General features: G+C 48.0%; 1 protein-coding gene across 1 annotated transcript in view; it reads right to left on the minus strand.

The window, feature by feature from the left end:
* DNAH17 (dynein axonemal heavy chain 17) overlaps window positions 1-19,105 on the minus strand; it is a 7,556,186-nt gene that overhangs the window by 6,587,115 nt on the left and 949,966 nt on the right. The window contains exon 8 of the mRNA XM_069201738.1: window positions 11,567-11,736. Within this exon, the coding sequence (XP_069057839.1) occupies window positions 11,567-11,736 (170 nt within the window). The remainder of the gene's footprint in view (window positions 1-11,566; window positions 11,737-19,105) is intronic.

The following is a 19,105-nucleotide window of genomic DNA, read 5'->3' on the forward strand; positions in this document are numbered from 1 at the left end:
GGAGCAGTCAGCAGTCGATCCTTGGCAGAAGTCAAAGAGGGAGATGCAGAGGAACTCTGATGAATTCTTGCACATCGTTATCTGAGGAAAAGCCCACAGGAGAGACCCTAAATAGTCCTCAGAGGAGGATTGGCCATCTAATCAGGTAAGCACCTATCAGGAGGGGTCTCTGACATGACCTGCTGGCACTGGTCACTCAGAGGCCTCCGTTGTGCCCTCACAACTCTGGATTCAAAATGGCAGAGGTCTGAGACACACTAAAGGAGCTCTGGGCACCACCCCTGGGGTGGTGATAGGCAGGGGAGTGGTCATTCCCCTTTCTTTTGTCCAGTTTCACGCCAGAGCAGGGACTGGGGGTTTCCTGAACCAGTGTAGACTGGCTTATGCAAGGAGGGCACCATCTGTGCCCTTCAAAGCATTTTCAGAGACGGGGGAGGCTACTCCTCCCCAGCCCTTAACACCTATTTCAAAAGGGAGAGGGTGTAACACCCTCTCTCAGAGGAAATCCTTTGTTCTGCCTTCTTGGGACTGGGCTGCCCAGACCCCAGGGGGCAGAAGCCTGTCTGTGGGTTGGCAGCAGCGGTAGCACCAGAGAAAACCCCAGAGAGCTGGTTTGGCAGTACCCGGGTGTAGGAGGCTGGACTGGCTTGTAGTGAGTACCAAGGGGTACTTGCACCTTGTACCAGGCCCAGTTATCCCTTATTAGTGTATAGGGTGTCTAGCAGCTTAGGCTGATAGATAATGGTAGCTTAGCAGAGCAGCTTAGGCTGAACTAGGAGACGTGTGAAGCTACTACAGTACCACCTAGTGTCATATGCACAATATCATAAGAAAACACAATACACAGTTATACTAAAAATAAAGGTACTTTATTTTTATGACAATATGCCAAAGTATCTTAGAGTGTACCCTCAGTGAGAGGATAGGAAATATACACAAGATATATATACACAATAGCAAAAATATGCAGTATAGTCTTAGAAAACAGTGCAAACAATGTATAGTTACAATAGGATGCAATGGGGAAACATAGGGATAGGGGCAACACAAACCATATACTCCAGAAGTGGAATGCGAACCACGAATGGACCCCAAACCTATGTGACCTTGTAGAGGGTCGCTGGGACTATTAGAAAATAGTGAGAGTTAGAAAAATAACCCTCCCCAAGACCCTGAAAAGGGAGTGCAAAGTGCACTAAAGTTCCCCTAAGGACAAAATAGTCGTGTTAGAGGGAAAATGCAAGGAAAACACAAATCAGCAATGCAACAACGATGGATTCCTGTCTGAGGGTACCTGTGGAACAAGGGGACCAAGTCCAAAAGTCACAAGCAGCTCGGAGATGGGCAGATGCCCAAGAAATGCCAGCGGTTGGTGCAAAGAAGCTCTTACTAGGCTGAAGAACTGTGAATACTGCAGGAACGACAAGGGCTAGAGACTTCCCCTTTGGAGGATGGATCCCTCACGCCTTGGAGAGTCGTGCAGAAGTGTTTTCCCGCCGGATGGACGCCAACAAGCCTTGCTACACGCAAATCGTGCGTTTGGCGTTTTTGGACGCTGCTGGGGCCCAGGAGGGACCAGGAGGTCGCAAATTGGACCTGCAGAGAGAGGGGACGTCGAGCAAGACAAAGAGCCCTCACAGAAGCAGGTAGCACCCGGAGAAGTGCCAGAAACAGGCACTACGAGGATGCGTGAAACGGTGCTCGCCGAAGTTGCACAAAGGAGTCCCACGTCGCCGGAGACCAACTTAGAAAGTCGTGCAATGCAGGTTAGAGTGCCGTGGACCCAGGCTTGGCTGTGCACGAAGGATTTCCGCCGGAAGTGCACAGGGGCCGGAGTAGCTTGCAAAGTCGCGGTTCCCAGCAATGCAGCCCAGCGAGGTGAGGCAAGGACTTACCTCCACCAAACTTGGGCTGAAGAGTCACTGGACTGTGGGGGTCACTTGGACGGTGTCGCTGGATTCGAGGGACCTCGCTCGTCGTGCTGAGAGGAGACCCAAGGGACCGGTAATGCAGCTTTTTGGTGCCTGCGGTTGCAGGGGGACGATTCCGTCGACCCACGGGAGATTTCTTCGGAGCTTCTGGTGCAGAGAGGAGGCAGACTACCCCCACAGCATGCACAAGCAGGAAAACAGTCGAGAAGGCGGCAGGATCAGCGTTACAGAGTTGCAGTAGTCGTCTTTGCTACTATGTTGCAGGTTTGCAGGCTTCCAGCGCGGTCAGCGGTCGATTCCTTATCAGAAGGTGAAGAGGGAGATGCAGAGGAACTCGGCTGAGCTCATGCATTCGTTATCTAAAGTTTCCCCAGAGACAGAGACCCTAAATAGCCAGAAAAGAGGGTTTGGCTACCTAGGAGAGAGGAAAGGCTACTAACACCTGAAGGAGCCTATCAGCAGGAGTCTCTGACGTCACCTGGTGGCACTGGCCACTCAGAGCAGTCCAGTGTGCCAGCAGCACCTCTGTTTCCAAGATGGCAGAGGTCTGGAGCACACTGGAGGAGCTCTGGACACCTCCCAGGGGAGGTGCAGGTCAGGGGAGTGGTCACTCCCCTTTCCTTTGTCCAGTTTCGCGCCAGAGCAGGGGCTAAGGGGTCCCTGAACCGGTGTAGACTGGCTTATGCAGAATTGGGCACATCTGTGCCCAACAAAGCATTTCCAGAGGCTGGGGGAGGCTACTCCTCCCCTGCCTTCACACCTTTTTCCAAAGGGAGAGGGTGTCACACCCTCTCTCAGAGGAAGTTCTTTGTTCTGCCATCCTGGGCCAGGCCTGGCTGGACCCCAGGAGGGCAGCTGCCTGTCTGAGGGGTTGGCAGCAGCAGCAGCTGCAGTGAAACCCCAGGAAGGGCAGTCTGGCAGTACCAGGGTCTGTGCTACAGACCACTGGGATCATGGAATTGTACCAACAATGCCAGGATGGCATAGAGGGGGCAATTCCATGATCATAGACATGTTACATGGCCATATTCGGAGTTACCATGGTGAAGCTATATATAGGTAGTGACCTATATGTAGTGCACGCGTGTAATGGTGTCCCCGCACTCACAAAGTTCAGTGAATTGGCTCTGAACAATGTGGGGGCACCTTGGCTAGTGCCAGGGTGCCCTCACACTAAGTAACTTTGCACCTAACCTTTACCAGGTAAAGGTTAGACATATAGGTGACTTATAAGTTACTTAAGTGCAGTGTAAAATGGCTGTGAAATAACGTGGACGTTATTTCACTCAGGCTGCAGTGGCAGGCCTGTGTAAGAATTGTCAGAGCTCCCTCTGGGTGGCAAAAGAAATGCTGCAGCCCATAGGGATCTCCTGGAACCCCAATACCCTGGGTACCTCAGTACCATATACTAGGGAATTATAAGGGTGTTCCAGTAAGCCAATGTGAATTGGTAAAATTGGTCACTAGCCTGTTAGTGACAATTTAAAAGTAATGAGAGAGCATAACCACTGAGGTTCTGGTTAGCAGAGCCTCAGTGAGACAGTTAGGCACCACACAGGGAACATACACATGCACACCTATGAGCACTGGGCCCTGTGTGACAGGGTCCCAGTGACACATACATATAGGCCACAAACCTATGAGGACTGGGGTCCCGACCAGCAGGATCCCAGTGACACATAACAACCATACTGAAAACATGGTGTTTTCACTATGAGCACTGAGGCCTGGCTATCAGGATCCCAGTGAGACAGTGAAAACAGTGACAAACACCCTGACATACACTCACAAACAGGCCAAAAGTGGGGGTAACAAGGCTAGAAAGAGGCTACCTTCTCACACAACCCCCCCCCAAACGAAGGACAATAAGGCTAACCTTGGCCAGTTGAGACTTTATTGTCTAAGTGGTGATAAGTAGAGAGTAGCTCTGCAATAGACTGGTTACTCCCTTTATCATCCACTATATGGTTACTTCCCTGTGGGGATGTAAACCACCCTGTTTGAAGTTTTTTAGCTAAGCAACAATGTGAAGATGTATTTTCAGAGTTTCTATCAGTAAGTTTTAGTTTAGAGCAGTGGGAATTGTCCACTGAACCTATTTGTAGTGATGGAAATGCCAGACAGGGATGCTGTCTCAGAAAAGCCATAGCTGGGCAAAAACTTTGTCCATCTGGCTGGAAGAGAGAACAGGGATGCTGTTTCTCTTGAGTTGGAGCAGGGCAGGGATGCTGTCCTATGAGCTCCACACTAGGGCAGGGATGCTGTCCTAAGTGCTGTGAGGTAGTGCAGGGTTTCTGCACTAAAGTTTCTCTGGGAGGGTTGGAGGGATGCTCCATGTTAACTAAAATGGTGCTGTTTTTCTCACAAATGTTAGTTATCCCACAGAGAGGTACTTCCACCTCAGGGAGTCCAGCTTTGCCAGCTGATGATTCCCTTGGGACAGGTGCCACCCCAGGAGAGGTTTCTCCCACCACAGGAATAGTATCCTGAATGGTAGGGTGGTTAGGGGATACTGTGATACCCTTTTTACCTGTTGATGGAGAGGGATCCTGAGTTTTCAGGCCTTCTCTCCTTTGCTTTTTCATTTCACTTGAAATGAGAGGGAACAATTCCTCAGGGATGCCCAGCATGGCTGCATGGGCATAAAACTCTACATCAGCCCAACCTGAGGCCTCTAGGTCATTACCTAAGAGACAGTCTACAGGTAAGCTAGGTGATACCACCACCTGCTTAGGGCCAGTAACTCCACCCCAACTAAACTGAATTATAGCTAAGGGAAGAAACTTAGTGGAGTTATGGACATCAATAATCTTATACTGTTGTCCAATGATGTGTTGTTCAGGAGGCACTAGGTTTTCAGTCACCAAAGTGAAACTGGCACCTGTGTCCCTGTAGGCCAAGGCCTCAACACCATTTATTGAAACTGTCTGCCTGTACTTATCCATTGTAAGGGGACAAGCAGCCAGTGTGGCAAGGCCAATGCCACTAGGTGTGACAGAAACTGTCTTGGGACTGATTACATCAGTTTCCACTATGGACCCATAAGTGAACCCAACTACACCCTTTGCTTGACTGTTGCCAGCAGTCCCACCACTAGTACCACTACTGCTAGGGGCACTAGAGCTTGATGTATTAGTGGTGGTAGGCTCAGGGGGTTTACCTGGACAGGACTTATCCCCTGGCCTATGGCCTCTGTTTTTACACACAAAGCACCAAGGCTTTTTAATGTGTGCAGGTTGGGAAGAAGAGGAAGAATTTGTTTTATCCCCACCCTCTGAAGAGTGTTTAAGATTTGAAGTGGGATCTTTGGTTTTACCCTTATCCCCATGCTTATCTTGAGATTTTTCACCATCTTTCTTCTTATTGCCATCTTTGTCACCCCCTGTATGAACTTTTCTGTTCACTCTTGTTCTGACCCATTTGTCTGCCTTCTTTCCCAATTCTTGGGGAGAGGTCAGATCAGAGTCCACCAAGTACTGGTGCAACAAATCAGACACACAATTATTAAGAGTATGCTCTCTCAGGATTAAGTTATACAGGCTGTCATAATCAGTAACTTTACTGCCATGTAACCACCCCTCCAAGGCCTTCACTGCCTGGTCAATGAAATCAACCCAGTCTTGTGAAGACTCCTTTTTGGTATCTCTGAACTTTATCCTGTACTGTTCAGTGGTTAAGCCATAACCATCCAGGAGTGCATTCTTAAGAACTTGGAAATTATTGGCATCATTTTCTTTCACTGTAAGGAGCCTATCCCTACCTTTTCCACTAAATGATAGCCATAGGATAGCAGCCCACTGCTTTTGAGGGACATCCTGTACAGCACAGGCCCTCTCAAGTGCAGCAAACCACTTGTTAATGTCATCCCCCTCCTTATAAGGGGGAACTATCTTGTGCAGATTCCTGGAATCATGCTCTTTTGCAGGATGACTATGGGGAATACTGCTGCTGCCACCATGGGTATCTAAACCCAACTTCTGTCTTTCCCTCTCTATTTCTAAAGACTGTCTATCCAAATCCAGCTGTTGCTTCTTGAGCTTCAGTCTGGTTTGTTCCACTCTCAATCTATTGAGCTCCCTTTCTAACAATCTGTCATCAGGGTGGGTGGGAGGGACATTTCTAGATACAGAGGTATGATGGGAATGAACAGAAGGAGACCTGTCCCTTACAGAGGGCACCCTAACAGCTTGGCTACCAGCATAATGTGAGATCACATCCTCAGTATGGTGTGATTCAACCTCTGTACCAACTATGCTAGACTGTCTAGTAATGGGCAGGCTGAGAAGTTTCTTTCCTGAACCTTTTCCTGGGGGAGTCCCTGGATCAGATTGAGAACCATTAGCTACTTTTTCTACAGATTGGGCACTTATGGCCTTATCCTGTACTCTAAGCATATTAATTAACAGTTCTAAAGAAGGATTCTTCCCTACACTCAAACCTCTCTCTATGCAGAGACTCCTTGCTCCTTTCCAGCTAAGGTGATCATATGCAAGTTTGGACAGTTCAACTTTTTGGCCTGTGCCAGACATTTTTTAGAGAGAGTTAAAGTGATAGACAAAGAGAAAAAAGTTTTCAGAACTTTTTGGAAAGACAGAAAAAACTTTTTAAACTTTTAAGAACTTTTTGAAAGTTTAGAAGTACTTTTCAGCACTTAGAAAAGAGTGAAAAGAGGAAATGCAAAACTTTTTGGCTATGTGTATATACACTGACCTTGTTTTGTATATTTTTCTCTTATGAAAAGTACAATGACAAGAGTGGTAAGTAGTCTCAAAGCACTTATCCCACCGCTGCACAACCAATGTAGGAGGCTGGACTGGCTTGTAGTGAGTACCAAGGGGTACTTGCACCTTGTACCAGGCCCAGTTATCCCTTATTAGTGTATAGGGTGTCTAGCAGCTTAGGCTGATAGATAATGGTAGCTTAGCAGAGCAGCTTAGGCTGAACTAGGAGACGTGTGAAGCTACTACAGTACCACCTAGTGTCATATGCACAATATCATAAGAAAACACAATACACAGTTATACTAAAAATAAAGGTACTTTATTTTTATGACAATATGCCAAAGTATCTTAGAGTGTACCCTCAGTGAGAGGATAGGAAATATACACAAGATATATATACACAATAGCAAAAATATGCAGTATAGTCTTAGAAAACAGTGCAAACAATGTATAGTTACAATAGGATGCAATGGGGAAACATAGGGATAGGGGCAACACAAACCATATACTCCAGAAGTGGAATGCGAACCACGAATGGACCCCAAACCTATGTGACCTTGTAGAGGGTCGCTGGGACTATTAGAAAATAGTGAGAGTTAGAAAAATAACCCTCCCCAAGACCCTGAAAAGTGAGTGCAAAGTGCACTAAAGTTCCCCTAAGGACAAAATAGTCGTGTTAGAGGGAAAATGCAAGGAAAACACAAATCAGCAATGCAACAACGATGGATTCCTGTCTGAGGGTACCTGTGGAACAAGGGGACCAAGTCCAAAAGTCACAAGCAGCTCGGAGATGGGCAGATGCCCAAGAAATGCCAGCGGTTGGTGCAAAGAAGCTCTTACTAGGCTGAAGAACTGTGAATACTGCAGGAACGACAAGGGCTAGAGACTTCCCCTTTGGAGGATGGATCCTCCACGCCTTGGAGAGTCGTGCAGAAGTGTTTTCCCGCCGGATGGACGCCAACAAGCCTTGCTACACGCAAATCGTGCGTTTGGCGTTTTTGGACGCTGCTGGGGCCCAGGAGGGACCAGGAGGTCGCAAATTGGACCTGCAGAGAGAGGGGACGTCGAGCAACACAAAGAGCCCTCACTGAAGCAGGTAGCCCCCGGAGAAGTGCCAGAAACAGGCACTACGAGGATGCGTGAAACGGTGCTCGCCGAAGTTGCACAAAGGAGTCCCACGTCGCCGGAGACCAACTTAGAAAGTCGTGCAATGCAGGTGAGAGTGCCGTGGACCCAGGCTTGGCTGTGCACGAAGGATTTCCGCCGGAAGTGCACAGGGGCCGGAGTAGCTTGCAAAGTCGCGGTTCCCAGCAATGCAGCCCAGCGAGGTGAGGCAAGGACTTACCTCCACCAAACTTGGGCTGAAGAGTCACTGGACTGTGGGGGTCACTTGGACGGTGTCGCTGGATTCGAGGGACCTCGCTCGTCGTGCTGAGAGGAGACCCAAGGGACCGGTAATGCAGCTTTTTGGTGCCTGCGGTTGCAGGGGGACGATTTCGTCGACCCACGGGAGATTTCTTCGGAGCTTCTGGTGCAGAGAGGAGGCAGACTACCCCCACAGCATGCACAAGCAGGAAAACAGTCGAGAAGGCGGCAGGATCAGCGTTACAGAGTTGCAGTAGTCGTCTTTGCTACTATGTTGCAGGTTTGCAGGCTTCCAGCGCGGTCAGCGGTCGATTCCTTATCAGAAGGTGAAGAGGGAGATGCAGAGGAACTCGGCTGAGCTCATGCATTCGTTATCTAAAGTTTCCCCAGAGACAGAGACCCTAAATAGCCAGAAAAGAGGGTTTGGCTACCTAGGAGAGAGGAAAGGCTACTAACACCTGAAGGAGCCTATCAGCAGGAGTCTCTGACGTCACCTGGTGGCACTGGCCACTCAGAGCAGTCCAGTGTGCCAGCAGCACCTCTGTTTCCAAGATGGCAGAGGTCTGGAGCACACTGGAGGAGCTCTGGACACCTCCCAGGGGAGGTGCAGGTCAGGGGAGTGGTCACTCCCCTTTCCTTTGTCCAGTTTCGCGCCAGAGCAGGGGCTAAGGGGTCCCTGAACCGGTGTAGACTGGCTTATGCAGAATTGGGCACATCTGTGCCCAACAAAGCATTTCCAGAGGCTGGGGGAGGCTACTCCTCCCCTGCCTTCACACCATTTTCCAAAGGGAGAGGGTGTCACACCCTCTCTCAGAGGAAGTTCTTTGTTCTGCCATCCTGGGCCAGGCCTGGCTGGACCCCAGGAGGGCAGCTGCCTGTCTGAGGGGTTGGCAGCAGCAGCAGCTGCAGTGAAACCCCAGGAAGGGCAGTCTGGCAGTACCAGGGTCTGTGCTACAGACCACTGGGATCATGGAATTGTACCAACAATGCCAGGATGGCATAGAGGGGGCAATTCCATGATCATAGACATGTTACATGGCCATATTCGGAGTTACCATGGTGAAGCTATATATAGGTAGTGACCTATATGTAGTGCACGCGTGTAATGGTGTCCCCGCACTCACAAAGTTCAGTGAATTGGCTCTGAACAATGTGGGGGCACCTTGGCTAGTGCCAGGGTGCCCTCACACTAAGTAACTTTGCACCTAACCTTTACCAGGTAAAGGTTAGACATATAGGTGACTTATAAGTTACTTAAGTGCAGTGTAAAATGGCTGTGAAATAACGTGGACGTTATTTCACTCAGGCTGCAGTGGCAGGCCTGTGTAAGAATTGTCAGAGCTCCCTCTGGGTGGCAAAAGAAATGCTGCAGCCCATAGGGATCTCCTGGAACCCCAATACCCTGGGTACCTCAGTACCATATACTAGGGAATTATAAGGGTGTTCCAGTAAGCCAATGTGAATTGGTAAAATTGGTCACTAGCCTGTTAGTGACAATTTAAAAGTAATGAGAGAGCATAACCACTGAGGTTCTGGTTAGCAGAGCCTCAGTGAGACAGTTAGGCACCACACAGGGAACATACACATGCACACCTATGAGCACTGGGCCCTGTGTGACAGGGTCCCAGTGACACATACATATAGGCCACAAACCTATGAGGACTGGGGTCCCGACCAGCAGGATCCCAGTGACACATAACAACCATACTGAAAACATGGTGTTTTCACTATGAGCACTGAGGCCTGGCTATCAGGATCCCAGTGAGACAGTGAAAACAGTGACAAACACCCTGACATACACTCACAAACAGGCCAAAAGTGGGGGTAACAAGGCTAGAAAGAGGCTACCTTCTCACACCGGGGTCCATGGTGGAGCCCCAGGGATGCATGGGATTGGCACCCCAATACCAGATTTGGCATGGGGGTACAATTCCATGATCTTAGACATGTTACATGGCCATATTCGGAGTTACCATTGTGAAGCTACATATAGGTATTGACCTATATGTAGTTCAGAAGTGTAATGGTGTCCACGCACACACAAAGTCCGGGGAATTTGCCCTGAACAATGTGGGGGCACCTTGACTAGTGCCAGGGTGCCCACACACTAAGTAACTTTGAACCCAACCTTCACTAAGTGAGGGTTAGACATATAGGTGACTTATAAGTTACTTAAGTGCAGTGTAAAATGGCTATGAAATAACGTGGATGTTATTTCACTCAGGCTGCAGTGGCAGTCCTGTGTAAGAATTGTCAGAGCTCCCTATGGGTGGCAAAAGAAATGCTGCAGCCCATAGGAATCTCCTGGAACCCCAATACCCTGGGTACCTCAGTACCATATACTAGGGAATTATAAGGGTGTTGCAGTGTGCCAATTAGAATTGGTGAAAATGGTCACTAGCCTATAGTGACAATTTTAAAGGCAGAAAGAGCATAAGTACTGAGGTTCTGATTTGCAGAGCCTCAGTGACAGAGTTAGTCACTACACAGGGACACACATTCAGGCCACAAACTATGAGCACTGTGGTCCTGGCTACCGGGATCCCAGTGCGACAGGCAAAATCAAACTTACATACATGTGAAAAATGGGGGTAACATGCCAGGCAAGATGGTACTTTCCTAGAGGGAGTGAGTTTCCTTTTTCCATGACAAAAGCTGTACTCCAAAGAGGGTGCCTGGGAGTGAGAAGGCTGCCACCGCCCACTTCACACAATGTCACAGTCAAACCTTTTGTGCAACGGTGTACACAACTGTACTGAGATCTAGAGGGCTAATTATTTTCCTAGGTGTTTCTGGGCGGAAGGGCACATGGGTTTATGGAAGACTGTCCGCACGGCAGCCCACCGGAAATGATTAGCGCTCAAGCCCTCCCTCAAACAGACTCACTATACGTATTACAGGAAACTCAAACAAAAATCTTGGCCCAGCTGATACACACACACAGCTCCTCTGCAACGTCTACGGCGAGTTCATACCAGAAAAAAATGGTAAAAAAGAGCGCGATCGCGCTGCTACAGTTCACTCGTAGTGAAACCTATCAGCATAAGTGCAATTATCTACGTAACACACAAAAGTGCAATTAACTATTTAACAGGGTCAATGTCATGCAAAGCGCTCGACTTCTGCCAAGCGAGATCGCGCGGTGAAAAAACTAAAAAGTAGTCCACAAAACGGACGGAAAACAACGAGCCTCACATGTTTTCAGTACTTCGTCACTGCGCTCAAGAAGGGCTAACCACGAGAAAAGCATGACATATGCATGCCTTCCACTAATGAAAGCAAGCATATTTTAAAAGGAAAGCCCACAAACCAATGAAAGACATTGACGTGACATGAAGGGGGCTCCGAGCCCTTTTCTAACTACTAAATCATCTCGCAAGCGATACGCATGCGCAAGCGCATGCGACGCAGGCTCGACCCTAAAAAGGGATCAGCACCAGGTGAAAAAAACCTTGCAGTCAACAGAACACAATAACATGGATGGTTAGCCTGCATAATTTGTAATTTGTTGACAATCACATAAGCATATAAAACTACCAAATATTTTACCTGTTGGTAACATGATTCATAAGATGCTCTTTGAACATAAGACTCCAGCGTTTGATGATATTCAACAAAGCTTGTTTGAAAGGACGAATGTTTACTTGAAACCACGTGTTGAACACTTTTTTATTTTCAAGATTGGATACTTCCTCAAAAAGTTGCTCATATAATTCAATCTGAAAGTGACAAACAACAGGAAATTAATATTTCATGAACTCATATATAAAGCCAACTTCTTTTTTCTTTTTCTTTAATACAATTTGAATCCATTTATGGTTCACAATATGCTGCTATCTCCAATGTAATGTCAAATACAAACAACAGGTACAGCGTCCCAATGTAAATGTAAAATTAATTACTTTCATACGGCATTACGAATATCTTGATTAGTATCTAGTTTCCACACTGCTTTGAGTGTCAGAAAAGAACAGAGCTCTGAATTAAAGTTGATAAACAGGTTATTTCTGATTACAAACTCCATCTTCTTAAAGACTCATCATTCACACACACACAGAAAAAATTCCAGTGTGTCAGACTGAATGATAATTTAGTTACGGGTTCTTCACACATCACATCTGACAGGCATCCATTAGTGTGATGTATTGGCTCCCTAAAAGTGATGTCTCAAGCGCATGACTCCAACTGTGCCTAATGAAGAAGTTACTTGCATTTTGCAAAGCTCTCTCTGGTGAATATTCTATTTAACTGCAGATTCCTCACCTTAGAATATTTTTCCAGGCATCAGACTAGATCTGGTGATTTTTCATAACAATGCTCTTGCGCACCCCTAAGTGGCCTAGTGCAGCTCTTTGTTGGCTTTCTTGTAATTTCCCTTTCCTTTCCAAACCCTTGAGTATGGAGGGTGAAAAATATCTGGTAACAGTTTGCTGATTACTAATTTGGGACCTTTTTAAATGTTAAAAGAGGCTAATTCACAGAATGGAAAGATGGACAGAAGTGGGAAATCGGTGGTTAGATAGGGTGTCCACCAGAAAGAGCATCAACAAAGGTAAGTAGCTTGTTCTTCTGATGAATATTTCTAACCGCAGATTTCTCACCTTAGAATAGATGCAAAAGCAATCCCACCTAGATGCAGGGTCTGTGGAGTGGACTCAGACCAAAACTTTTTGTAGGACCGACCATTCTGTTGGTAATTTTACTGGTTCTCATGAATGATGAGCCCTCTCTCACCTGGGAACATGATGACAGGGACTGTGGCGTGCACTCCATACAGGCGGATGCGTTCCTGCTCTCTGTGACGCTCTCTGCTCCCACTCTTGATCCTACTTTTCCTTGCTCCTACACTGCTGGGCTCTCCTACATGGATGGCTTTCCAAAGCAGACGGGCTCCTGCAGGACTCCCCAGCTGCAGCTGCAAGACATTACAACCATACCCACCTCCTCAAGACACAGCCCTTTCAGCCATGGCAAGAAGGTAGAGGCAATAGTCAACTTTGGTGGAGCAGCCTTGCGACTCTCAGACTAACTAACATCTACTATACTACTGACAAGGGGAAAAGAAAGGCTATCACTGAATAACTTGCAACCAAAAGAAAGGCCATTGCAAACAAGATACTAAGGCCCTCATTCCAAGTTTGGCGGACGGCGGTTGCCGCCCGCCAAGCGGGAACCGCCAATTGGCCGCTCCGCGGTCAAAAGACCGCGGGGGCCATTCTGACTTTCCCACTGGGCCGGCGGGCGCCCGCCAAGGGAGCGCCCGCCGGCCCAGCGGGAAAGGGCCTGCAACACAGAAGCCGGCTCCGAATGGTGCCGGCGGTGTTGCAGGTGTGCGACGGGGCTCAGTTGCACCCGTCGCGCTTTTCACTGTCTGCTAGGCAGACAGTGAAAAGCATACTGGGGCCCTATTAGGGGGCCCCAGGACACCCGTTCCCGCCATCCTGTTTCTGGCGGTGAAAACTGCCAGAAACAGGCTGGCGGGAAGGGGGTCGGAATCCCCACGCCGCCATGGAGGATTAGCCCAGCCGGGGCTAATCCGGCAGGAAACCGCCGGACCCGGTTTTCCGACCGCGGCTTTACAGCCGCGGTCGGAATGGGCAGGGAAGCACCACCAGCCTGTTGGCGGTGCTTCCGTCATTTTAGCCCTGGCGGTCGCGGACCGCCAGGGTTAGAATGACCCCCTAAATGTGAATTGTGCAGGACCGGCATCCTCAAAAAACATCAAGGCCTAAAATAGTAAAGACTGTTTAATCTTGGAAGAAGCAGCTGGCAAATCTTGTAAATCTAATGTGTGAAGTATATTTATCACAACCCACTTTCTAGAATGAGATCTTGAAGGTCTCTCTGAATGAGGTGCCCACTGAGGTATGGGAAGAGGGATCCCCTCCTCAGCTATAACAAAGCAGTCAGCCTCCCCTTGTGCTTCAACAGACTTCACAAGCCGAGCAAGTAACCATTAATAATCAAGAAGGTGCTAATGATACAGGCACAATTAATCATAGTGTTTGTTGCATAAGTGAAGTTACGATTGACAATACATCATGATTACCTTTATCCACAGCACTGCACATTGTTCAGGCTCTCTTGCATTCAGATCCCCAGGAAAATGGCAGCAACCCAAATTTGTCTTCATCTGCCTGCACTCACTTCTCCTACAGTAGACAGGCCTAGCAGCGAAACTTCAAATGTGTCTGAACATAATCTGTGTTGCTCCATGGGCAAAACAGATCAAGAGCCCAATCTTTCAGGTGTTCAGTCAGTACCACAACCAAGGGTGGATACGAATTGAAGTCTCGATCCTTAGTTCAGAGGCTGATTCTAATTTAGAGCTCGATAGAGCAGTTCCAAATTGGAATTTCACGAAGCCATGGTGTAGGAGGTTGTCCTGGCTTATAGTGGGTGCCTGATGGTACTTACACCTTGTGCCAGGTCCAGTTATCCCTTATTAGTACATTAGTAGTGTTCTAGCAGCTTAGGCTGATAGAGGTAGCTATAGCAGAGCAGGTTAGGCTGAACTAGGAGATATGCAAAGCTCCTACTATACCACTTATATCATATAGCACTATGTCATAAGAATCACAATACTCAGAGTTACTAAAAATAAAGGTACTTTATTTTAGTGACAATGTGCCAAAAATATATCAGAGGATATATTCCCTTAGGAGGTAAATAAAATACACAAAATATACACACAAACCAAAATCAGGTAAGTAAACAGTTAGAAAAGTAGTGCAAACACTGTAGAATACAATAGGATGCAGTAGGCCTAGGGACAACACAAACCATATACTACGAAAGTGGAATGCGAACCACTTAGGTACCCCTGGCCTAGTGTAGTGTGTGAAGGGTCGCTGGGAGTGTAAGAAAACACTAAGGGTGTCCAAGCTACCCCACCCCAAGACCCTGAAAAGTAGCAATAAAGTGATACTACTTCCCCAGAAACACACTAAAGTTGTGATAGGAGATTCTGCAAAGACCACAACAGACTGCAAAGCACTGAAGACGGATTCCTGGACCTCAAGATCTGTAAAGGAAGGGGACCAAGTCCAAGAGTCACGAAAGTGTCCGGGTGGGGCAGGAGCCCACTAAACCCCAGATGAAGGTGCAAAATGGCTGCCTCCGGATGGAAGAATCTGAAGATTCTGCAACAATGAAAGGTGCCACAAACTTCTCCTTTGTGCAGAAGATGTCCAACGGAGTGCTGGAGGATGCAGAGATGTTTCTTTGGAGAAAGACCGCAAACAAGCCTTGCTAGCTGCAAAGGTCGTGGTTGAAGAAAAAGGGACCTGCCCGAGCCCAGGAAGGACTAGGAGGTCACCACTTGGAAGAGAAGACAGAGGGGGCCCTCAGCAACACAGAGAGCCCACGCACAAGAAGGCAGCACCCGCAGAAGTACTTGAACATGGGTTCAAGAAAACTGAGCACAGCGGTCGTCTCAACACTACAAAAGAGGGTCCCACAAAGCGAGTTGAGCAATGGAGGACGGAGTGCTGGGGACCTGGGCTGTCCTGTGCACGAAGGATTCCTTGCAAAAGTGCACAGAAGCCCTAGCAGCTGCAGTTCACGCAGTACACAGGATTACTGTCTGGAGAGGGGAGGCAAAGACTTACCTCCTCCAAATTTGGACAGGTGGACCACTGGACAGTCTGGTTCACTTGGGTCCACCACCTGTGTTCCAGGGGCCACGCTTGTCAGAATGAGAGGGGTCCCAGAGTACCGGTGACGCTGAAGTTTGGTGCCTGCTGGAGCAGGGCGAAGATTCCGTCGACCCACGGGAGATTTCTTCTTGGCTTCCAGTGCAGGGTGAAGGCAGACAGCACCCAGAGCATGCACCACCAGGAAACAGTCAAGAAAGCCAGTGGGATTAGGTGCTACAATGTCGCTGGTAGTCTTCTTGCTACTTTGTTGCAGTTTTGCAGGCGTCCTGGAGCAGTCAGCGGTCGAGACCCAAAAGAGCCCTTAGAGGAGGATTGGCCACCTAGTGAGGTAAGCACCTATCAGGAGGGGTCTCTGACCTCACTGGCCACTCATTGGCCTCCACTGTGCCCTCAGACCTCTGGATTCAAGATGGCAGAGGTCTGGGACACACTGGAGGAGCTCTGGGCACCACCCCTGGGGTGGTGGTGGACAGGGGAGTGGTCACTCCCCTTTCCTTTGCCCAGTTTCACGCCAGAGCAGGGGCTGGGGGTTCCATGAACCGGTGTAGACTGGCTAATGCAAGGAGGGCACCATCTGTGCCCTTCAAAGCATTTCCAGAGGCTGGGAGAGGCTACTCCTCCACAGCCCTTAACACCAATTTCCAAAGGGAGAGGGTGTAACACCCTCTCTCAGAGGAAATCCTTTGTTCTGCCTTCCTGGGACTGGGCTGCCCAGACCCCAGGAGGACAGAACCCTGTCTGTGGGTTGGCAGCAGCGGTAGCTGCAGAGAAAACCCCAGAGAGCTGGTTTAGCAGTACCCGGGGTCCATGGTGGAGCCCCGGGGATGCATGGGATTGGCACCCCAATACCAGATTTGGCATAGGGGGACAATTCCATGATCTTAGTTACATGGCCATTTTCAGAGTTACCATTGTGAAGCTACATATAGGTATTAATCTATATGCAGTGCACGCGTGTAATGGTGTCCCCGCACTTGCATAGTCCAGGGAAATTGCCCTAAACTATGTGGGGGCACCTTGGCTAGTGCCAGGGTGCCCTCACACTTAGTAACTTTGCACCTAACCTTCACCAAGTGAGGGTTAGACATATAGGTGACTTATAAATTACTTAAGTGCAGTGTAAAATGGCTGTGAAATAATGTGGACGTTATTTCACTCAGGCTGCAGTGGCAGTCCTGTGTAAGAATTGCCTGAGCTCCCTATGGGTGGCAAAAGAAATGCTGCAGCCCATAGGGTTCTCCTGGAACCCCAATACCCTAGGTACCTAGGTACCATATACTAGGGAATTAAGGGTGTTCCAGTGTGCCAACTGAAATTGGTAAATGTAGTCACTAGCCTATAGTGACAATTTTAAAGGCAGAGAGAGCATAAGCACTGAGGTTCTGGTTAGCAGAGCCTCAGTGACACAGTTAGTCACTACACAGATATACACATTCAGGCCACAAACTATGAGCACTGGGGTCCTGGCTAGCAGGATCCCAGTGAGACAACCAAAAACAAACTTACATACATGTGAAAAATGGGGGTAACATGCCAGGCAAGATGGTACTTTCCGACACATGGACACAGGTGATGGAGAATCAGAAACCCAGAATACAGGGAAAAAAACTATAAGATAGCAGACCAAATATTTGGCACTAGTTCTAATAGGGAGGAGCATCTCCTGTTATGGGATAACACAGCTCACCATATTACTCCTAGCCCAATGCTATGGCAAAGCCAGCATTTAGCCAACAGTTCTACATGCAAATCTCAAGGCTTTACACAGGTTCAAGATCTGAAGAGCAACAAGAAGTAATGGTTTCTTACCTATAATTCCGGTTCTCTCATAGGGTAATCTCCACTGAAGTCATAAGTTTATCTTCTATTTTTGCTATATAAAAATTATTGGTCTGGATTTGTCATTGAGTGTGTACTTCTATTCTGTGTGTGTTTACAACAAATGCTTTGCATTGCCCTCTGATAGGCCTAACTGCTTGACCATGCTACCACAAAAGAGAACATTAGTATTACCTACTTTAGCCTCTGTTAAGCCTCTGGGGATCCCCTGAACTCTGTGCACACTATATCTTATTTTGATATAGTATATACAGAGCCAGCTTCCTACACCCTCCCTGTTGTTTTCTGTGGCAGCAGACAAGTTGATCTTTGGAGCACAAATTGAAGATGTTTTTTCCAATGTCATTGTGCAAGATCCATACATGATTTTCTTACAAACCTCTGCTGTGAGCGTCTACTTGAGCATTTTGTACACCTGGAAGGTGAGTTGCCATGATACTCCGGTCCTTGGCTATGAACCATTTCAAGATTGTTTGGGTCTTGTGTGATAAGAGTCTGGACCTTGTTACCCCCTGCTTGTTGAGGTAGTACATGGTGGTTGTATTGTCAATTTAAACAAGCAGGAACTGGGTCTTGAATGATGGATGACAGCTTTCAGCACTGCTCAGAGCTTGAGGAGATTGACGTGATAGGTCATCTCTCTTGGAGACCATGTGACCTGAATTTGGAAGTGATCCATGTGGGTTCCACATCCTAGTAGTGGTGCATCTATCACTATGTTATGAGATGGAACCTGTTGATGAAATGCCATCCCATGAAGCAGGTAGGCTGGAGAGCACCACCATTTCAGGATCTGTTTTGCATGAAGGGATAGCTTGATCCTGTACTGCCAGTTGCCCATTAGTTGATACCATTAGTCCTCAAGACATTCCTGAAGTGGGCATATGTGGAGACAGGTATTCGGAGTCAGAGAAATACAGGAGGCCACCGGACAGTGGAGAGATGACACGGCCCTCGCTGTGGGATGAGAGGCTTTCATGACACATCTGTAACAGATCTGTAACAGTCGCTCCTCAGAAGGACCAGCTCTTGTCTGAATGGTGCCGATGGAGACCCCCAAATAATGCAAGCCTATTGACCTGTTGCGGTTGATATGAAGTCCCAACCATTGAAGGAGATTGCAGATCCAGCTGAAATGAAGCTGGGCTTCCTAAGAAGTGGATGCCTTGATTAGCCAATCGTGTAGGTATCAGTAGATGAAGTTTTGGTGCTTTCTGAAGTGGGCAGCTACTACTGCCATGCACTTCGAGTACGTTCTGGGTTCTGACCTGAGGTCAAATGGAAGTACTTGGTACTGATAGTTATCCTGCCCCATGAAGAACCTCAAGAATTTGCAATGTTTCTTGGAAATTGTTACACAAAAGGCCTTTGAAGCAGAGCCAATCTCCCTGTTGTAACTGGGGATAGATCTGATGTAATGCCAGCTTCCAAAATGTTTCTCGCCCACTCCATTTGTTGGCTACTTTCAGGTTCAGAATGGGTCTGAATTTGTTCATGTCTTTATTTTTCACCAGAAAATATCTGGAATAAATGCCTGTTACCCGTTGTCTGTGAGGAACGGCCTCCACCCCCTGCTTTTGTCACAGGATGT

Source organism: Pleurodeles waltl, chromosome 7 (assembly GCF_031143425.1).
Source record: "Pleurodeles waltl isolate 20211129_DDA chromosome 7, aPleWal1.hap1.20221129, whole genome shotgun sequence".
NCBI classification, from domain to species: Eukaryota; Metazoa; Chordata; class Amphibia; order Caudata; family Salamandridae; genus Pleurodeles; species Pleurodeles waltl.